The 22,881-nt window shown below is 43.7% G+C and overlaps 1 protein-coding gene across 1 annotated transcript in view; it reads left to right on the top strand.

Annotated features, from left to right (window-relative positions):
* Nucleotides 1–3,055: 3,055 nt before the first annotated feature.
* LOC121445555 (glypican-3) overlaps nt 3,056–22,881 on the top strand; it is a gene marked incomplete at its 3' end in the record, with an annotated part of 312,437 nt that continues 292,611 nt past the window's right edge. The window contains exon 1 of the mRNA XM_041647665.1: nt 3,056–3,466. Coding sequence (XP_041503599.1) covers nt 3,295–3,466 — 172 coding nt within the window. The remainder of the gene's footprint in view (nt 3,467–22,881) is intronic.

Genomic DNA, 22,881 nt, shown 5'->3' with positions numbered 1-22,881 from the left:
GTGGGGACGGCCGCCCATGACATTTCTGGAAGTGTTTCTGACAAAGAAGCCTATCCCACAACGTCCATTTCAGTGCCTGAAATTCCACTGTGAGAGGCATCACTCAGGGGACTGGAAGGTTAGAAGCTTCGAGAGGCACTTAGAAAATGGACGCTCTCCTTCGTCCAGACAAGGTTTTTTTTTGTATTTTTTTTAAAAAACTCTCCTCTTAGCTTGGTTAAAAGCTCTGAAGTAGGTGCTTGGAGTGGGAGCAGAAACTTCCAGGCTAAAGAAATAGTTCTTCAGCCTCAGGGGCAGTCTGTCCCCTGCCTTAGCCCTCAAATCCTAGTCACTTACATGTAAACCTACTCAGTTTGCTGTTTCCATATTTCCAATACTATTTAATGTTTTCTTCAAACTCGTTCATATTTTACTGAACTGGGCACCTAGCTTTGTCTCAACTAAATTCATGAGATGAACGCACTGATTGTATGTATCATTCGTCACCCACTGAAATAAAGCATTTGACAACAAACCCAAGTTCATGCGTCCACTGCCTTGACTCCAGGGATCCGTACTTCCCTCGGGAAGCAGTGCTTTAGTTCTGACAAAGCGCGCTATGTAGAAAAAGCACATATTAAAACGGAGGCATGGTCACTTTTTTTCCAGGTACTCAGTACCCAGTAGTTGAAAACAACTGTTGCCTTTGTAGTTGGTTGCATGAGCTCTGGAAGATCATGAATTTATGGGAGGTCATGTCTTCCTCTGTGAGGTCATGAAATTCAATCAATGCTTGCCTTCCAATCTGCCCTTTGGTCACAGGGCTCCACAGGTGGAACATATCAAACTCACCAGCCAAATTAGGACTCTTAATTGGTGTTTCTTTTAAAGTGGATATGTCATTTGTCAAATGTTCAATGCAGGCACAGGCCTAGCCCCAGGCTAAATTATGAAGTAGGAGAAGAATGCCAGATACATAGGCACCACTCAGTGTTTGTTGAAAAAAAGGGGGGTGGGGGTGGTGAATAAGCCCTCCGTCCTTGATGCCTTTCTCCCCAACCCCCACAGGTACTAGATCAGCGTGCACTTTTAATTCTATCTCCTAAATATCTCTAGGACATTTTCCCCTTCCAAAACTTCTCTGTCACAGGCCTTGATCATTTCTTGCTGGTATTGGTTTCATGGCCTCTTAACTGGTCTCCTTGCTTCCAGGCTTTCCCCCCTTTCAAATCATACTCTGAAACAGTGCTGCGGAGATCTTTTAATAAGACAAATACGATCGTGTCACCCCTATGCTTACAATTTCCTTAAGTGGTTCCCCAGACTCCTGTGCAGCCCTCCCCGTCTGCACAATCTGGCCCTTGCTCGCCTCTCCATCCTGCCTTAGCTCTTTTAACTCCTCAGCCTGAAATCATTACTCGCACCTCCCACTCTCCAAATGGGCCATGCCAGGGCCTCTCCTCTTTGTTCACCCTGCTTCCTTGCCTGGGCACCCTTCCCCCAATCTTTTCTCACCTCAGCTCCTACTGGGCTTTCAAGTCCGAGTTTAGGCCATCAGCTCTTCTGGGACACTTTCTCTGATCCATCCGCTCAGCCCTTAGAACTCTGTCTTCCCACTTAACACATAATGTGTTAACCTTTTGCTTCCTTGGCTCCCCATAAGGTTTGTAACTCTTTGAGGTCAGGTACTACAGGATAATTTTGTGTCTCCGTTTTCTGTTTGTGTCCCATGGAGTCTGGTGCATAGTAGGAATTCAGATATTTGTTGCTGAATGAACAAATGAAGGCCTGAATGGATGAATTCCTCAGTGACCTTTGTATTGCTTTGTCTTCTCAGTCAACATATTCAAGACACAGACTCTTCCCCCCATGCCTATTCATCGTTCTGTTTCTCCAAGCATACTTCTGACTAGTAAAAAAGAAATACAGTCAGACAACGAGCTAGCTTGCATTGAGATATTAAAGTCTTTTTATGTTGGAAATACCGAGTTCCCGCTATGTACAAGACACTGGGCTAAGGTTGTTCTCTGTGTGTGCACACTACTGGAGTCACAAAGAGAATCAATCCAATGGAATGGTCCCTTCTTCGTTGCACAGAGGTAATGATTAGATGTGTTTCCTTCTCCAAGAGGTGTTTGATTCTCAAAGAAATGTATTTCTAATGGTGAAAATTAAGTAAGAGAATTGGGGATTGGCATCCAGGAAACCTTCCAAATAGGGTTCTACTCCAGGTATGAAACGAACTGTGGCTTAATGAATTTAATCTTTAAAATGATTTCCTAATGAGTTACTCTCACCAGCTGTACTTTGTTTTATGAGGGTTGCCCACGGACTATCCTGCAGACATTATGATTTACCTGGGGATTACGATCAAGTGGCTTAAAAAATATATATACACATGTATTTTACTTTGTGTGGGTCTACTGAATCAGACCCAGCAAGCTACAAGGGCTTCCATACCTTTTAGGTACAAAGATGAGCCAGGCTGTGAAATCCAGAGGTCCCCAGCTGCCTATTTGTGGGTTGGCTTTGAGAGCTTGGCCAGAGCTGCTTGGGAAAAGGGTTTCCAGGAAGCCTTCTGAGAACAGAAAGCAGAACAAGGACATGGATTTTGTGCTTAGGAAGCTTTGTGTAGGCTCTGGTTACCAGAAGGAGTAGGATCTGGGTGGGAGAAGGCCTAGCGTCGAAGCGGGTGTGTGTATGTGTACCTAAACCGCGGACCTCCACCCACTCCAAGGAAGGATGGAGAGCTTGCAAAAAGCCGAAAAGGAAAAACCCTCCGGGCTGTAGGCCGATGGGAGGCGGGAAGGAGGAGTGAGGCTGGGGAACTTCTCCCAGAGCCAGTCAGAGGGGATGGCTGCTGAGAAGCCAATCAGCGTGCCCGAGCCTGCAGCCCCTCTGCCGTAGTTATGCCAGAGCGCCCAGTGTAGAGCGGCGGCGAGCGAGTGGCAGGGCAGGGCTGCCGGGAGCCACCGCACACGATCCACACTCTCCTCCCGCGCCTCTCCCAGTTTCCCAGCTCCGCTTCCACGCCCCGCATCCCGCAGGCCAGCAGCCACACGACCCCGCCGCCGTCCCCCAGGCGGCGCGGCTCGCCTCGCCCCGCCCACAAGGCTCCGCCCCGAGCCGCCCTGCGCCGCCAAGCGGTTCCCGCCCTCGCCCAGCGCCCAGGTAGCTGCGAGGAAACTTTTGCAGCGGCTGGGTAGCGGCTTGTTTCTTGCTCTGCAAGACCACTGCCAGACTTGCTAAGTCCCGGCACCGTTCCATCTCTTATTGCCACTCTCTCGTGCTCTCCTCGCTCCCCCGAGAAGCAGGATGGCCGGGACCGTGCGCACCGCGTGCTTGCTGGTGGCGATGCTGATCGGCTTGGACTGCCTGGGACAGGCGCAGCCCCCGCCGCCTCCAGACGCCACCTGTCACCAGGTCCGCTCTTTCTTCCAGAGACTGCAGCCCGGACTCAAATGGGTCCCGGAAACCCCTGTGCCAGGTGAGTAAGGGGTCCCTTGAGCGTCCCCCCCCCCCCCGCACAGTGGGAAGCCAAGGCGCGCGCGGTGGCTCTTTCCAGAGCGCGCTAGGCTAGCCGAGAGGCGCCGCGGCCGTGCTCTCTGCTGCTGCTGGGTACCTGGGAATGGTCGCTGTGCCTGGAGCCTGGCCCGGTCTACTGAGGGAGGGAAGCAGAGTGTGTGTGGACTCTGTCCACATGTCCCGGGCTCACGCTGCTGTCAGGGAGTGTGCAAGCCAGAGCAAGGGACGGCGGAGATGTCTTTCTAGCGCCCATTTTTGGGGAGGGCGGGAAGGTGGGAGCTGGCTCCCCTATGGTTCTAGCAAACCGGCTTCACAACGTGGTGACGATGATTCGGGAATTTATCACCCTAACTCACATGTTTTGCCTTAGCTGGACCCACAGCTCTGGCCATACTTTCTCCACCGTGTGTTCCCCATGCCTTCCTTTCCCTAGTCTGGGTTCCCGAGGCTGGCCGGGCCCAAGTGCAGGCAAAGTTAAGCACAAATCTTTGAATCCACAGGGGCTGTAAAGACCCACTGAAGGAAACTTTTGAGTAAGAGGGACCCCCCAAATGTGGAAGACTGAGCCTTTTCCTTCGAACAGCTTCCCTTATCTAGGTTGGCAAAATCTCTTTAAAAATCGGCGGTGCTGGCCTGCGGAACGCGAGTCCAAAGATGATTTAACTCCTCCCCTCCCAAATTCATTTGCTTTGACAGGCTGGACCCTGAAGAGGAGAAGATTTTAGGCAGAGGAAAGTTTCCGGGCGCCTGCCTTTTGTTCTGCACAATCAGATGGTTCTGTAAGGGCATATTTTAACCTTAGCTGAGGGCTGCCGCTGTCAACAGATGAATATTAATGGCCTTGTGTGATTGACTGTCCTGAGGTTGGGGTCCTTAGAATCCAATCAGGACAAGTTGCTACACTAACGATATGGGCAGGAAAAATAGGTTTCAAAAAGATTAATTTTTCAGAGGTGCGCTCAGAAGAAACCGGCCAACCATACTCGAACACCGTGAGACGTTTGTGGCCTCCAGGGTCTCTTTCCAAGGACTCGTGCGTCCAGCCAAACGCGCGTCCCGCGCTTGGGAGAGATTGGGAGCAAGCCTAGCCACAACTTGGCTGGTGGCTCTCAACAAGTCAGGCAGGCGGGCCAGATCGTTGGACCAAGTTGTGAATGCGGATGCGCGCCTTGTGGGCGCTGCCAGGGAGCGTTCACTGGCAGGAGGTTACCTAGGCAGCCAGCGCGCCCTCAGCCTTTTCTTTAGGTTGATGAAAAGAGCCTAGCGAGCCTGCTGTTTAGTTGCAAAGGTAATTGGTCACCCTTTTTGGTGACTGAAGTGCACTTGCGCATATGTTAAACACTGCCTTGCAGGATATCGCTCTAAGGGAGGGTAGAACTACCTCTTCCACTGTTAAGTCTTATTAATGTACCACGTGGGCGTGTGCAAGAGCTGTAAGGGGCAACCTATGAATCAGTTCTACAGAGCTGAAACAACAGGCGGATCTCTCTCCCCTGGAAGTGCCATGGTAATTAGATTGCTAAGGCCAGAGAATACGCTTTTGTTGATAATGTAAAAATTGGTCCTTACAGACTGAGCCCCCACAAGATGAACTAGTCCAGGTTGGGTAGCATTTGGCTGATGCGAAGTGGGGAAGTAAAAAAATGGTGCTTAAAAAAGGCGGTGGGGGTTGGGGGGGAGCCAGAGAAAAGTCCATCCAGATACTCATTAGCAATCCCCTTAAGCACATGCACACGCGTGCGCGCGCGCGCGCGCACACACACACACACACACACACACACACACACACACACACACACACACACACACACACACGGCGAGAGAGAGGCTTGCGGCGCACATACAGAGGCGCGCGCCTGCCTTTCTCCCTCCTTCCCCCCAGCTCTCTGGCTGCCTGCCTCTTTGCTACATCTGTATAAAAGTATTGGGAGGGCCCACACACTGTGTCTATGAGAGTTGGCCAGGGCTTGCTTCCTGCCTTTCGTGCTTCCAGCCTAAGGATGATCATACTTATAGAGACTTATTTGTAATAGAGATTTTTTTCCCTCTATTACTTCCCAAACTCTAGGAGAAAGCACTTTTTTCAGGGTCCCCCCCCCACGTAAAACCAACACAACTCACTTCAGTCATTGGACAAAATTAAATGGTGGCTAGAACCTTCTACACAGCAGGAGAAAAAACAAGCCCAAATTTCAAATATGGCGATATCCATGCAACTACCCTTTATCCGTGGGCTTTAAAAAAAAAAAAAAAAAACAACTATGGCAGTACAACGTTCAGATTCTCAGACCTGGTACAAAACCATTTGTCCTGAATTACAGATGGGCAAATATGGATGATGTAAATGGAGAAACTATGGCGTAAATTCTAATGTTCGTATGTGGAAAGAGCTCATCAGTATTTCAGAGAAGAGATGATAATGGCAGACTGAATACAATGGCAAGTGCGTAATTTCAGAGCGAATAAATGTGTAATTTGCTGCTGTCGTTCACTGGTTAGAAATTGAAAGAGAGCTGCAAATTATTTGATAGTTATGAACCATCACGGTGACCACTCAACTCACCCCCCCCCCCCATCTATAGTCTAAGCCATGTTCAGTTTATCTGCTGCACTGTCTTAACTGCATTAAAGCTTTCTTTGTCCCAGATAAAATGAGATTCCGTCCCAGTAAAGAGAAATCCTCCAGAATGTCCTGCTTCACGGAAGGGGCACATTTGGGATTGACTGCTAACTTTGGCCATTAGTCGAACTGGGTTAGAGTGGATAAGGTACATTTCTTATGCTAATATGGATGAGACTAAATGGCATTTGAAATCACCCAGCCTCAAAAATAAATCACTGGTGCTGAAGAACCACCCCAGACTTCTACAAAGCTGGTCTAAAGCCTTCCAATCTCATGTCCCCATTGCTTTTAGAGTGTTCAAAGGCACTGGATAGCCGTTCTAAATAGCATGTTCCTCAAATCCATGAATCTCTTCAGACCCCACTTTTTTTTTCAAGGATTTGTAACTTGGAAAACACTGCAGATGGAAACCAGGCCCACAGAGTTAGCGCTTGGCAGGGAAATCCATATAACTGCCTTTCAGTGCGGCTCTTTTGCCCTTATTTAATTTAGAAAAATTCAGAAAAGAAGCCAATGAGCTCATAAGTCTAGATGTTTATTTTGTTTTGCTTAACCTACCCACAGGCGCAATCAAGAATGGATCCAATTTTAGGCAGGGTAAGGGAGCTAGTAATCAGACAATGATGTTTCCAATTGTCTCAAGGGAATGTTACAGAAGTCTGAAAAAAAAATCCTCTAAACAAAAATCAAGTGTAATTCACTTTATGAATGCCATATACCACTTTTGTGGGGGGTTGGGAGTTGCAGGGGGCAAATGGGAATGAGAAAATCAAACAAACCATGGTAGTGTTGTAACTCCCCCAAGATGGAGCGATCTTGCCTTGGAGAAGGCCTTGGAAAGTGCTAGAACTGATCCAGAAGGCCAACTGCACCTATGGGTAAAAGGCAGCCTCTGAAAGCCAAGATCTGCTTGGAGTTTCTTGAAACTGGTGAAACAGAAAAATACAAAGTAAAATTTTTGAAACAGAGTTTGTTTTTCAATGTGTGTGTGCACACATGTGTGTTTACTATGAGAACTAGCAACCATATCTGTGTTGCCAGCTGTGGTTCCCCAATTATTTTGAAACAATTAGCAGTCCTAATGTTTGGGCACAAGAATGAGAATTGAGGCGGGGAGGGTTTTCTCTCCACTGAGATTACACTAGACGTGTGGGTGAGCAGATGATTTGTCAAAACTTTTCCAAAGTTGTACTGCTGTGTGCTTACTTAGCAGAGTTTAGAGAATTCTTTCAGATGAGCTCTGAATATATATATATATTGCATAAACTGACTGAGAAGTGCTTCGAAAGAGCCACGAATCTGATGGAGGCGGCTACTGATTGGTGGGGCACCTTAGCAGGCTGAGTGTTAGGTGCTGGGGGTGCAGTGAGGAGGAAGATGCAAGCCCTTTTGTCAAAGGGTTTGCAGGGTAGTGGGGGAGCATGCAAGTAAACAGGCTTCCCAGGAAACTTGTAGGATTAAATAGGGTGAAAGGAGCTAGAAAATACCTCCAGGAAATTGGCTGAAATGGTCACAATAGGCAGCCTGGGCAAGGGAAAAGAACTGAAGAGATGAAGTGGGAGACAGGGAGAAGTCTCTTAATAGAGGCTCCATCTTAAAAAGAGACAGAAGACAGTTTTTGATGGATGCTAGATCACACAGATGGTGTCAGTTTTGCAATGTGTTTTTTTTCTTATGAGCTGGTAGATTGTATCCAATATTTTGATGCAATATTTTTGAGCATTCTGTTGCTTCCATCTTTAGAGTTGCAATGTTTGCTGTTCACTGTAGCCTCGGAAAAGGCTGCTTATTACCAACCTGGGAGAAAAGAGTCCTGGATTTGTCTCCTATGAGACAAGACAGAAAATATGTTTTCTCTTTAAATGGCAGCTATCAATGACCATGCCAACTTTAGTGTTTGATGCATATACAAAAGCATGGGTCTTAAGAGGGATCTTATTACTCATTTCTAAGAAAACTGAAGATAATCACTTATAACTTGTGCACATGATACATCATTTGGAAAGAATTTCACTGGGGATCATGTTGCTCAACTAAAAAGTTCTGGCGTGCTGAATTTGTACATTTTTGTGAATGCTTCCTTTTACTCTGATCTCTAGCTTTTTTTCTGCATATGGTTATTTGTATGTTTTAGATTATAAGCTTCTTAAAGGGAAAGCTCTTGATTTGAGCAGTGTTGAGCACAATGCTAAGCACCATACAGAATTTGGTTGATAATTAACAAAAATGGAATCTCTAGATCATTAAGTATTTTATATGAGCTCTCGCATACTTTCTCAGGCTTATTTTAAAAGCTAGAGCCCAGTGTTGTAGTACATTATTAGGGCGTGTAGATAAACTTTTTAGTCTTTATGTATTTTGGCTGTAGACCGATCCAGGCTTATTTCAGCTATCTGCTGACTGTTAATAACTGGTAGGGCTTATTAATGTTGAATCTCCAAAGAACAAATTGAAGTCAGCAGCATTGTTATGCCTGGATTAGTATAGTTAAAGATCAACAATTATTATAGCACATAAATCGTAGGACCTCTCTTAAATCAAGTCCTCTTTGATTTAATGTCAACGAGACCTTCTTGTTAATGTTGGTATTACCATGTTTGGAAGTTCAGCTAGGAGACATGCACAGACCTGTCGAAACACTTCATGGGTTTCTGTAACCTGGGATCAGAATTTGTGTGCAGGCGCAACTCAAGAGACTGTTCCAAGAGCCAACATTTGTTGAGCCCTAGCCGAACCTGTAAATGGGTTTTTGATGTTTCTGGTAATCTAGGGCATAATAGGAAGTATGGGCAGAAAAATTCTCTAGTCATTTGCCCATATTTAGCAGTGTGTCTGGCTTGAAACGGGATCTCTCTAGCACTCCATTAAGAAAAGAACATCAGAAAATAGAATCCAAGTCATGGTTCCCCAGACTAGCTCTAGACAGCATTAAGTAACAGGAATTTACCTCCTGAACTATAATGGCAGAGAGAACATGCTTCAGAAAGCAGGGTGATGATGGGCATATGAGCAGAGAAAGTGAATTTTGAAATTCTGTGTGTGAGTGGCGAGGCACCCACTGGAACACCATGGGCCCACAGGAAGATCCTTTTGAACATGCCAAGAAGCTTTACTTCTTTGCTGCAAATTAAGCCAACTAAATATCACATATCCAACTGATAATTATCAGAAATTCTTGTCATTTTTAAAACTAACAATAACAATAAGTCCAAAGTGATTATCAAGAAAGACATTTTTTCGCTTTGGCTTCTCTTTTTTTGGAGATGTACAAAGCTGAATTCGAGAATTTGTATTTTTGCTCATGAATAACAAGGGAGTTAATGCATTGCTAGTGTTCCAAACAGTTAATTACTTCTAGAAGCTGAAATTATATTTATATGCCAGATTAGCAAATCTACTAAGCTCTTTGAAGTGTACTTAATAGGCTTATATTGATAAATAATTGATAGAAAGGCAGATAAAATATAAGTGAAAGTGGTGATAAGAACGGACAGGGAACCCATTATAAAAGAAACTTCTGCCCATTGAATCCATTCACACACTGCCAGATAAAAGTTGTTCATTTCTCTAAAAAGGTTATAGTGTTTAAAATACTATCTTTCAAATTTTCTCCAATGAAATGTGTGTCTGTTATAAATTGGGAAGATGGACAGTTTGAGGATCAAACTTTCCATGACCCGTTAGAATCTTCCTTTTGAAAATAACTAGAAACCCTGGTTACAGCAACCTTTAGGTACAGTTTCCCAGGTATTCCTATCACGAACCCATAATCTCCTTTAGCTTAGGAATTATATGGTATTCATCTTTGTATCTGCACTTATTGTAAACAGTAGGGACTATTACATACTTATTGGCCCAATGAATGCAGTTAGAATGTGTTAGAAAAAAAATAACATTTCAATAAAGTCAATGTTTAAGTATTGATTTAATTTTACTGAGTTTTCTAAAAAGAAACCACCTTTTCAGGTTAAAAAAAATCCATCTGTTGCCTAGGTAAGTAAAAAGGATGTTGGTTTAATTCAGTTGCTTGCACTTTAATTCCCTGGAAGAAGCAGACTAGCCAGCTCTTACAAGAGGTAAGTATTTCTTTCTTGTTTCCAAGGCAATTCTATGTAATTTAAAGATACAGTTGTACACGTATATAAATTCATGTCTTTCTCTTTACTATCTAGATGTGTTGAATTTTGGTTTGTGAAACTATTACCACAAGGTGTCAGTTAAAGAAGTGCATGCTGGTGGGCAGTAGTACTCTAGTTCCTGTTCCACCCATTGCCTTTTTTCCAGCATACCCAATAGGCTGTCCTAAGACAAACTGATTGCAACTAAGTTTGTCCCCAGTGGTTACCGTTTCTTGCCAATGGCATGAAGATTGATGAAGTTATGTCTAAAAGGACATTTTCCAAAATGAAATTTTTTTTTCAGGATGAGAATTTTTATCGGATAGAATAAAATAATTTGCATAGTCCCTTCCTTCATTCCAGTTCTGTCCCCTGTCTCTCCAAGCACTGCATGTTTGCTATTGATGCAGTGCATCCTGACATCCCGAGACTCTCCGTTGCTCTTTATCAACCTCTGCTTTGCATAATTGAAGCTGAGGGGCAAGTGGTGAAGAGAGGAAGAGTTACAATGACAGACATAGTGAGGAGATTAAAAGCTCACATTCTGGTACATATCAGAATATTAACTAGCATATGACAAGCAGAAAGAACTGGAAAACATTTGAATGTAGAATTGCATGTATTCGGGGATAATACAGAGAGAGACGCCACAAGTGCATAGATAGCCTAGAGTATTTTACTTCTTATTTTACATCCATGATTTTGAACTGTATAGCTAATTCATGACCTCATCGATGTCTAATGTTTACTGAATGCATGTTTGAATCAAGATATCCTCTAGACTGGTGAGTAGAATGCCTCGTACAGAATTATTGTTCTAGTTAATTACATAGTTAACCAACAGGAATGAATAGAAGAATACACATTTGAAGACAGAGTCCTGACTTGACTACTGTCCAGTGGAAGTGTAGTATGGCATGTAGCGATAGATTCCCTGAGTGCATGGTTGTCTAAACTGCTTTGCAGCAGAGAATGAAGAAAGCACGGTGGTGTTGCAACACACACCTATTCTCTCTGACCCTGGGAATCCCGTTGGCCCAAGAAGATTGAAGAGGATGTGACACAGATTTTCTAGCTGTGTTGTTATCTAAATGTGGTATTTGAATCTGTATATACATACATACACACACACACACACACACACATATATATATGTGTTCTTAGGTTATACATATATACATTGCTATTTTGACAGCCATAGTTAATTGCACGTATTGTTTCAGGAGAAGTTTGTTGTTACTCGTAGGAGTGGGTAGCCTTTCTCAGTCATAGCTTCCACTGAGGTTTTGAAAGCTGTGCTCTACTCTAGCTCACGTCTGCACAACACAAGTACTCCTGAAGTACCTGTGAGTTCTCAGTTCTGGGGATTGGCCTGGTTCCAGCATGCATGTATGTGCATGTGTTCCATTTGTATTTCGCATACACACAGATGATATAGCTCCGACTCAATCAGGGTGTGTCCAACTTGGAGCTTGGGGGTCACACGCCCCTGTGCCCTACTTTGGCTATGAATGCAGCTCAACACAAACTTATCAAATGACTCAAAACATTACGAGATTTTTTTTCGATAACTTGATCATGAGTCTTGAGCGTGAACTTTATAGATGATGACATCTTGTCAGAATGTCAAAAGGTTGGACATGTCTGATGGAAGATAAGCCTAAGCCTCAGTGGGAAGAACTAAGGAAGATTAGCTTTTCACAGATCAAATCAAATGATTTCTACTTGGATTGGCCCCAAATTGTTGCCGTACCCGTTCCCACTGATACCACAAACCTACTGCTTGTTTATCCAGTTTCATCATTTTTCCAAGTGTAGAGATGTGATCCTCATTAAGTAGGTGCCGTGAATGCATACTACGAAGCGGATCTGTTCTGGAGGACCACTTCTAGCATTGGTAGTATTGGATGGGAGTGTGCCCCCAAAGGCGTTTTCCCTGCTGGATATCTGAGACTGTTTGCACTGGGGAAGATGCCTATCTGCTTTCGAAAACAGACGGGACCTCACAGAAAAGAGACTTACTAATAATGAGCTTTCTATGCTAGCTCTATATTAATATTTAATTGTGATTCATTCAGGCATTGTTTCAACCCACAGTTATTGAGCACAGATTTTGTGCCAGGATGTAGGAGTTGATAAAATTATTGCTAACAAGGAGTTCCCTACCTGGTGAGAGTCAGGTAGGGAGAATTTTGATTATCAAGACAGCCCAATGAAGGCTACTCTAATAAAGTATCGCTCTGGGAGATGGGGAGGCATGTTTTGTTGCCTTAAGAGTACTGTTGGCAATCAGGCGGTGGTGGCGCACGCCTTTAATCCCAGCATTGGGAGGCAGAGGCAGGCAGATCTCTGTGAGTTTGAGGCTAGCCTGATCTATAGAGTGAGTTTCAGGATAGCCAGGGCAGAGAGAAACCCTGTCTCAACAAACAGACAAACAACAAAAGAAAGACTGCTATTGTCAGGGACTAGAAAGATGGTTCAGTGGTTAGATGCACTGGCTGCTGTTGGCAGGGGACCTGGGTTTGCTTCCTAACACCACATGGCAGCTCATAACCATCTGTAACCCCAGTTTCTGCTGATTTGACACCCTCCAAAGGCACAGGGCTGCATTCAATACTTATTCATGCATGTAGGTGAACATACACATAAAATGAAAAAAATCTTATAAAATAGTGTTGTGTGAAGCATGTGAAAAGTAGAGAGTTATGACAAAGTGAACGGCTGGAGAGAGAGCTTGGTGGGCAAAGTGCTTGCCCTGCAAGTATGAGGACCTGAGTTCGAATCCTTAGGATCCCTGTAAAGCCAGCATGATAGTATACAATGCAATACCAGTGCTCCTATGGCAAGATGGGAGGTGGAGACAGGAGATTCCCTGGTAGCTAGCTTGAGGGCCAGCTAGCCTGGTATATGCAGCTGCGAACAACAAAAACCCTGTCACAAACCAGCGTGGAGGAAAAAGAGTGAGGCTGTCCTATGACTGCCACACACAGGCCCATTCACAATTTCCAGGCATGCCTGGTGGCCTGAGTTCAGTCCCTGAAAACCTATAAATAGATGGGACAGAACCCATTGCACAAAGCGTGTCCTCAGGACAGGGGCCATGTCACAAGGACACACGTAATAACGAGGTGGGATAGGCTACAGCTATTTTTTCCCAGTGGACTCGAAACTCTGGGCTCACATTATTCTTGTGTCTCAGGCTCTCCGAGGAGCTGGGAGTGCCGATGCAGCACCATGCCTAGTTTAGAAAAGTATATTTTTAAAGATGGAATAAAGGAGTTTGTTGAACAGATTGAGTTTGTGGAGCACTTGTATCACGGAGGTAGAAAATGTCTGCTAGGCAGTTGAAGTTGTGAGTTGAATCACAGAATAGAGAGAAATTGGGGCTGGGGAATCATGTTTAGGAATTATCAGTATTGAGATGTACTTAAAGTCCTGGGATTAGATGAGATCACTAGGGAAGTGTGGCGTTCAGATGAAGCACAGTTGGGACTCATCAGTATATAGACTCAAGGAGAAGGCATGGGTGTGGATGATATTTTCCAGTCTTTTTCATGGGACATGTCTTAAAATGTATTTTGCCAACATCTGGTGATTTAAAAAAATATGCCAAATCTTTCAAGAACTTTCTTGATTAAGAGAAAGTATGATTCTATGTTATCATAGTCCAAGACTTTGCAGCTTGGACTGCAAAGTACCAAACACCCAATTGTACACACACACCCACACGCACCCACACTCATGCCCACACACGCACCACACACATGCACACATGCGCACTCATACACACACACACACACACACACACACACACACACACACACACACACGCAGACACTCAAGCCAGCACATCCTCAGGGCTGGGGAGAAGGAGGGGGAAGAGGGGGAGGGAACAAACTTTGGAAAATGCATTTGAGTCAAAGTGTTAGATTTCTATTTATTTTTCATGGCAATAACTATGAATGATATTTCATGTGGAGGTTGTTAGTTCCTTTTAGCAGTGGGTGGTCTTTGACAGCCATACCTTGCCATTTTGCATTTTTGAGCCTTGCTTTCAGGCATCGCCCGTGCACACAGAGCAAGCACTCATAAAGAGTCTGCAGTTGGTGCCTTGTTCCAGGAACGTGACATTCTGCTCCTCCCCCATGGGGGAACTCTCCCACCCTGTAGAATGAACGCTGTGACACTAGTTTTGGGAGAGCGCACTATATTTCATGCTGGCTAGACTCTGAGACGCGGTTCCAAGCGAAGGCTAGGAATACTTGTAAAACTGGGGTGAATGGCAATTCTTTTGTTTCTGAGTTAGGAGAAAGTTGTAAAATAAATCTAGTGTCTTTAAATTCTCTATTGTTTAAGAGATTGCCTTCATCAGGGTTTCTACTTTTATTTTTTTTAAATTTATTTATTATGTATATAGTGTTCTGGGCACCAGATCTCGATGGGTGTGAGCCACCATGTGGTTGCTGGGAATTGAACTCAGGACCTCCGGAACAGCAGTTAGTTTTCTTAACCTCTGAGCCATCTCTCCAGCCCTCTACTTTTATTTTTAAAGATTTATTTTTTTTTTAATTTGTCCAAGTGTATGTCTCTGTGTTATTATGTGCACCTGCCCTCACAGGCCACAAGAGGGCATCTAGATCCCCTGGAGCAGAAGTTACAGGCAGTCAAGAACCACCTGATATGAGTGCTGGGAATTGAACTCTAGTTCCTGGCAAAACCACTAAGTTCTCTTGACTATGCTAAGCTATAGGGCCTCTACTTTCTTTCAACACACACTCAAAACTCCTTTGTTTCTAGTAGATTTTATTTGTGATCATTTTTAGGTTGGTTGGATAGTTTCCCACATTAGAAGATCATACAAAATAACATCTACCCATTCTTACTACATGTCACTTGCTATCTGTGTAATCTATCACATTTATGAAGCAAACTTGAAAAAGAGGTGGTGCATGCCCATTTTCTAGTTGGAAAAACTGAGACCCAGAAAGGTTAACTTTCCTGTTTGTGTAAATGGTGGAGCCAGAATTTAAATGTAGATTTGTCTTGCTACTCTCCAATGGTATTTCCACTGTGTTCTCTGTAGTGTGAGAGGAAGTAATACAGTGTGCATCCAAAGTTTTGACCTGAATTGTCATATTCCTTTGCCTTCTGAGATATTATACACTTGGGGACCTTCTATTTTATTTTGTCTTTGCTTGTCTCATCTGTTCCTTTTTTTTCTTTTTCTTTCTTTTCTTTTCTTTTTTTAAAAGATTTATTTATTTATTATTATGTATATAACATTCTGCCTCCATGGGTGCCTGCATGCCAGAAGAGGGCAACAGAGCTCATTACAGATGGTTGTGAGCCACCATGTGGTTGCTGGGAATTGAACTCAGGACTTTTGGAAGAGCAGGCAATGCTCTTAACCGCTGAGCCATCTCTCCAGCCCTTCTTTTCTTTTTCTTCCTTTCTTTTTTTTTAATCTGAGCCCTGAGCTCTCCAGGTGGCCATTTTTTTAAGATTTATTTATTAATTATGTATACAGGGCTCTTCCTACACATATCCCTGCAGGCCAGAAGAGGGCACCAGATCTCATTACGGATGGTTGTGAGCCATCATGTGGTTGCTGGGAATTGAACTCAGAACCTCTGGAAGAACAGTCAGTGCTCTTAACCTCTGAGCCATCTCTTCAGCTTTCTTTCTTTCTTTCTTTCTTTCTTTCTTTCTTTCTTTCTTTCTTTCTTTCTTTCTTTCTTTCTTTCTCTTTCTCTCTCTCTCTCTCTCTCTTTCTTTTTTCTTTTCTTTCTTTCTTCTTTTTGGTTTTTCAAGACAGGGTTTCTCTGTGGAGCCCTGGAACTCACTCTGTAGACCAGGCTGGCCTCAGACTCACAAAGATCCACCTGCCTCTACCTCCCGAGTGCTGGCATTAAAGGCGTGTGCCACCACTGCCTGGCTTAGTCTGTTCTATTTAACGTTTATTAGATGTAGGTGTTAGGTATTATGTGTCTGCCCTCCCCCGTCTTAGCTTACTCACACGCATTTCCATAACTTTATTATCATATTTGAATGATTTCCATATCTCCTTTCAGTCTGACCTCTCCCTTGCTGTCCAACTCAGAATCTCACAGTTGCCTGCTGAACATCTCCACCAGAACGTCCTTAGTGTTTCACCTTCAACAGAAGCAAACATTACTCGCACCATCATTTTCTTTGCCTGTCTTCACTAGCCGCTTTCCAAGCGTCTACATTTCTGGGGGTGGCTTCCCTTCCTGATACAGACACTTGAAACCTTGACATCATCTTTGATTTCTCATGCGTATATTAATTATCCAAGTCATGCAAATCTGCAAAATGTTTCTTGCTCTCCTCCCTTTGCCATAAGTGCTTTCTATTTGGAGACAACAGGATTCTGAACCATTCCCGAAAGGATGCTGCGGTTGTCTCTTGGTTAAATGTTAAGGCTCACCCGCCTGTCTGCCCATCATCCCCACATAATGTAGTCTTACCTAGCCGTCAGAGTCTCAGTGCAGCGCCATCTTTTTCATGAACCCCCCTAACCCTGATTCCTCACGATGAGATGGGATTGTTCCTTGTTTCAACCCTGCCTTCCCATCCAGGCCCACTGAGCCTGAATCTGCATTTCCAGCAAAGGCTCTCAGTGATTTGTGCATGTGTTCAAGTTTGAGAAAAGCTTCCAAGTGAAAGTCAGATGAGGGTAAGCACTGGGCTGTACTTGGTGGAACATCTTGACCATAAATTAACATCCTTGTCAGTTTCTACATCTGTGCTTTGCCCATTCATCCACTGAAGTGCCCTTAGGGACCGATATACAAGAAATGTATGAGAAGGAGGGAAACAAGGGAGGAGGAAGGAGAGAGGGAGGAGAATGACGAATTGGAGGAGAGGGAATGAAGGAAGGAGACAGGGAGGGAGAAAGACTGGGGGATAAATGAAAAGGGGATAATGAGCCAATGAGAGAGAGAGAGAGTTTGTAGGCTCACTCAAGATCTCTGTTAAGAACTTTGTGACTAGTTTGGGAACCGGCTGCTTTGTGCATAGGTAAAAGCTACACTCTAGGCCTCCGAAGTCAGTGCTGTAGCCAAGGCGGAATAGCTCCTCTCTTCATTTTGCTGCTCCTCTAGGGGATGAATTGTTGAATGGCTTCCTGCTTTTTCTTTTGCTGGCATTCTGGGGCCTCGCTTCTCTGGTTGTTCCCAGAAGTCACTGTACACCTTTAAAGGTCTCAGAGAGCCATGCAAGCACTGTTGCTAGTGTTTCCAACTACTATTTTCAGAAGCAGATTTTATGCTTTGTTTTCAAACTTCAAAGTTTATTTCTGAAATAAAGGTTTATTTTCCCCATGGTATTCTGAAGGTTTCCTAGAAATGGTAATTTATCAAACCTAAGTCATTTCTTGCCTTTGAAATTTCAGTGCTGTTGGTCAATTTCATAATATTGCATAGAGGGTTTTCTGGGGAGTGGGGCTTCAAAAGCCATCCACTTGGTGTTTTTTGTTCTTTGAGGAAGTAAGTTTGCCTCATTCACAAAACCTAAAGGTGATGTTGGAATCCAGTCATTCAGAGACCTCTCAACATCATCCAATTCTATTTTCAAATTTGGTCCTAATAGCAGTGACTACCAGCTGTCACTCAGGGGTAAAATTCCTGCGAAGCTCATCAACACTTCATAGACCAGCGCTAATGAGCAGCCCCGGTTACTTAGCTCACACCCCATAGCTAAGGGAATCAAGGGGCATTTTTTTCCCACTCTCCTGGCTTTATGCACCTCCAGATGACAAGGGCCCTCCTTCATGTCTCCTTCCCTCTGTTTCCCTTCCCACTTCACATACTCCCTCAACTGGTTGTAATTGAAAACAGAAGGTGTTTTATGGTTTGTTATATTTCTTGAATGGTTTTGTGTTTCTTGTTCTCCTAAAAAAATAGATGAGTGTAATGTTTTATACTTTCCTCAGCATTTTGGTTATAAATTGTGCTTCCTTTTCCTGTAGCTCCTGATTTTCCTCCCGCCTTGCTCCCTTTCCTCCACATCTGCCTGCACCCAGTGATTCTGGGAGAGAAAACAGGTTCCCTTTTCTGCCACATGTTTGGTTTGGGTACCTGGTTACTTCTCTTGGGAGGTTATAAAGTTCTGTTCCTTATTTAGTTTGGAAGTGAAGAGCTCTCAAAATGTCCTCTTTCTAAGGTGCGTGAGGATTTAAAATGCTTTTTGTGTAGACAGAACATGGTTAAGTATATTTGACTTGAATATCTCCGATGAATTTTTGTGTAGTTGGCACCCCCTCTTTATCTTAATTCTCAGTGAAGGCAGTTTGCATCTTTGTCCCTAGAAATCTTTCTTTCAGGACTGGAGAGGTGGCTCACTGTTTAAGAAATCCCCCCCCCCCCCCCATCTCCCTTCCTCTGTCTCGGTCTGTCTCTTTCTCTCCCCTCTCCACTGAATGCTTTTACTTTTTATCTAAAGATGAGGGAGCCCCTTTGAAATCCTGCTAACATGTGTTAGAACTGACACATACCTTGTAGGTTAACCAAATTACAGTCTGCTTCTCCCTGATGACATTATCACATTTCAGGGACCATGTTTCACTTGTGGGCTTTTATTGTTCCATTCTCAAGCTTGACTTTAGGTTGGAGATTGCGTTCCAATCGTACTGATATGTGATACTGTTCCTTTGTCTTTATACTTATGTGGATCTTTTGTGTGTCTTGTATCTGTTATCTCTTCCAAGCTTGGCCAAGGTTATGAGGTTATGCACTTACGTATAAATATTTAATAAGGAATGTTAGACAAAATGTGCTTGAAAGACGGTTCAGTCTTTCTCCTACTCTCCCCGAAGCATGCTCTCTCTCTCTCTCTCTCTCTCTCTCTCTCTCTCTCTCTGTGTGTGTGTGTGTGTGTGTGTGTGTGTGTGTGTAGGTTTGGAAGACATTGCTTTATACTTTTCTTGATGGACACAATGGAATGGAAGCTGTTGAGTCAGTCAGGACTCCCAAAATGGTGGCTCTGTGTCACAGACAACATTAGTCTCTTGTCCTATTTTTTTTCTCACTGGTTCCCTAAATTCCCCTAAGCCAGAAGGTTTGAGGTATGAGATTGTGTGTTTTTTAAGAAAATATTATGGATACAGACTAATGTTCTCAAGTCAGGAAGAACAATTAGTGCCATTCATTAGTCGGGGAGCTTGTTTTGACTCTGGGTCCCAGCTAGGGAATATAAGCTGTGAAAGTCACACATATATATGAACCTCAGGCAAATTTATGACTTGTCAGCCTTTTAAGGTTAAATTCTTAACCCCAAATCAGGGCTGGCTTTATATATGGACATTCCTCTGGGCCACTGAGCACGCCCCTCCCCAGCCCTTTGCTCAACAGCAGCTAACGGCCTAAGGAGCAAGAAGGATTTCTGCCTCTTATCAGCTGCGTAAAGAGCAGCAGCAAGGCTGATATACAGAGTTTAGGTCAAAACTCGAGTTCTACAACTGGAAAACTACAAGGTCAGTTTAAAAACTCCAGAGATGCAGTATCTCTCTCGTTATCAATACCTGTCAAGTGAAGGAGTTAGACACTTGAGTTCAAGCAAATAGGAATCGTTGCCAAAACCATGGGCAGTCTAATTTTGCTAATACTTCTTTCCTTCTTTGTTTAGTTCTTTTATAAATAGCCTTCATATGTTCTTTAATGAGCTTTCCGTGTGTGTCTGGAGGTTGTTACGGTCACACGGGAGTGTTTGACTGTCGAATGGTGACGATGATGAAGGTAGGAATATTTATATTTTTGGCTCAGATTTTTGGAAGGGGCCCCCAGATGAAGGCAAGTAGACATTTCTTACTTTCTGCCTTTATTTCCTTCTCAACTGGAATTTTTGACTGGCTGTGAAGTCAACTTGCCACAAAATCAGAGAAGTCTTTGTGCCTCTTCATATTGTACTGACTCTTGAAAAACGGACAGAAAGTGTCTGATTCTGAGCTCTCCTTGGAATCCAGGCTGAGACTCACACAGAATAAATATTTTAGGATATTCCCTACCCATTATAGTGAAAGCCCCCAGCTTTCATGTTCTGTGTTTGCACTTTTTTTCAGAGACAATAAAGAAAACATTTTTTTAAAGATTCCGTGGTGTTATTGAAAATCCTATTTACATAAACAGGCATTGTTGTGGCCTAGGGAAGAATGTGGGGTCCCATTCTTTAGTTCCTTGTATATCTTTGCTAAGGGTTGTCTAAATAGAAGTAATGGCGCTTTAGTCTAAGCAGCTTTTCTCATTGAGGTAAGCAGGGTGGTTTGAAATCTCAGTTTACTAGGTAATTGAGTCTTGCAGGCATGCAGGTTGCTCTCTTTATAGTAAAGACCCTAAAATTCTAGTAATCTCCTCAGGCATCCATTGGGTAATAAAATCCTGTGCATTTTCAGGGGTTAATTTTCATTACAATTGCATGTTGTCTCCCTACCCCCACACTTGAGGAAATTTGGCTGTTAGGGTCCGGTTTCCTTCCAGTGCAGAAGCACACTCTAGAAGCCATCTAAGAAGCCTGCTGGAAACACTAGGTCTAGAGAAAGTTTAAATGGATTCAGATTCATGATCATTACACAATTTACATTTTATTGCCGTATTTCCCGGAAAATCATATACCTGATTTTGCCAGACTGGACTTTGAATGAGGGCAAAAAAAAAAAAAAAAATGAATGTTAACTAAAGTAAAACTTACTTTTCCCACTATCCTTATTTTATTCTTTAAACACACATAAAAAATAAAAAATAAACACACACACACTAAAAATAAATAAATAAAATAAAACAAAATCCAAAATTCCCCCAACCAGCCACCCAACCAAAAACCCTCAGAAGTCATCTGGTGCATAGCTAGGTGGGAAAACACTGAAGAAACAAAAAGAAAAGAAAAGGCTCAGGTCCCCTTCATCTGCTAGTCATTCCAGTTGGTGGGACTTCCATCCAGCAAGTTTTTATTGAGCACCTGTGCTGGGGGTGGTGCTAATAATCGTTAACATTTATTGAACGAGGCACCGGGCTAAGCCTTTTATGAGCGCCATCTTAATCTTCACAACAGCACTGCCAAGTGGGAATCTGTTCCCTCCATTTCACAGACAAGGAAACTGAGGCTTTCAGAGATTTAGGAACTTGACTGTGGTCAAGTAGGCACACAGTGAACTCAGTTCCTTTCCTTCCAGAATTCCATCCTTTATTTTCATGATAGACGGAGCATTTCTAGGAAACTACTTTTGAAAATTGGCTATGGATGAGATGCTAAAGAGCCAATGTCACATACGCTAGTATCCTTGCTCTTGGAGGGGAAAGGAGATGCGTAGAAAGACAAAACTCCTTCTACCTATTGACTAGAAGGAGGCGTTCATAGAACGACCAATGACTTAAAGTGGTTGAAACCAATCTAGAAGCTCGTGGTCATGAGTATCTCCATCTTGCATAGTGAAAGTCAATCTTCAAATCAAATCCTCTGGCTACTCGTGCCAAATTTCCATCAGTGCCTCAGCCTCATGGTAGCGTTAGCGATTGTGAAACCACCACTTCTCAGATACGCGCGCTCAGGAGGGTTTGGCATAATTCGACCCATATTTCCCGTGCCACTATTTCTCCTTTATTTCAATTCCTTTGCAAGAAAGGCTCAAATTAAATGAGGCAGATATTCCTGAGCCAGATCATTGTCTCAAGAGCTGGAGGCAAGTCCAAAGTGGCTATCCAGAGGGACACTGTGGATCCGGACAGTGCATTCAGCTGGATCTGGACCCCTCCTGGCGTTGTCTCTCAGAACTGGCTGTACACTTGAGAGAGCTCTGTCTGACACCCACAGTCTGATAAGAGGATGCACTTCCTATTAGGAGTTTTTCAGTAAAATCATGGCATTGGAAATGAAATCTCCAAATCACCTGTTTGGATAATTTCTTTTGTTTCATAGTTTCTAAAGGAAGCAATGAAGGAAAAAGTAACTACTGAACATGAAAAGACGCTTACATTTTTCTCAAATTAAAAAAAAACATCTGGTTCAGGCAAAAATGAATTCAACATTTGTGTGTGTGAGAGAGAGAGGAGAGAGAGAGAGAGAGAGAGAGAGAGAGAGAGAGAGAGAGAGAGAGAGAGAGTATCCTTTGACTTCAAACCTTCCAAGACTTGTGTCTCTAACCTTCTTGTAGTTGGCCTGCAATGTTTTGCTTGTCGGCACCCTTCTCAAGTGCTTTCTCCTCCCTTAAATCTCGTCCACAGAAAGAAGTTACCACCAAGTCTCGACTTGAGTAACATGCAAGAGGATGGCCATTGAGTGAGGACTTTGATTCCTAGTACGTGGGTGGGTGTGAGGAGGTAGAAAACTCTGTCCTTTCCAGTCCTATGGATTCCAAAATTCTAACACGACATCTTCTATGTTGAAGACGGGTGGCATCACTGGAGCATTCCCACAGCGATTCCCCAAGATGGCATAAATGCCACAGCACTGGAGCACGTCCATGTGGACAGTTAAGTTGTGGGAGGAGAAGAAAGGGAATTCTTGGTAGCAGCGCTTCACAATCGGGGCTAGCGAGGGAGGGTTTTGGTTTCCTTTCGGTTGCATTTTGCTTAGGTGCATTGTTTGTGCTTTACTAGCAAGGCGACTGAGTCCCTTCGCCACAAA

This window comes from Microtus oregoni, unplaced genomic scaffold (assembly GCF_018167655.1).
Source record: "Microtus oregoni isolate MIOR12 unplaced genomic scaffold, Mior012 000205F_ref0000001, whole genome shotgun sequence".
In the NCBI taxonomy this organism is placed as follows: Eukaryota; Metazoa; Chordata; class Mammalia; order Rodentia; family Cricetidae; genus Microtus; species Microtus oregoni.
Note: the sequence above shows the minus strand (reverse complement) of the source record. Positions and strands in the feature narration are given on the sequence as shown.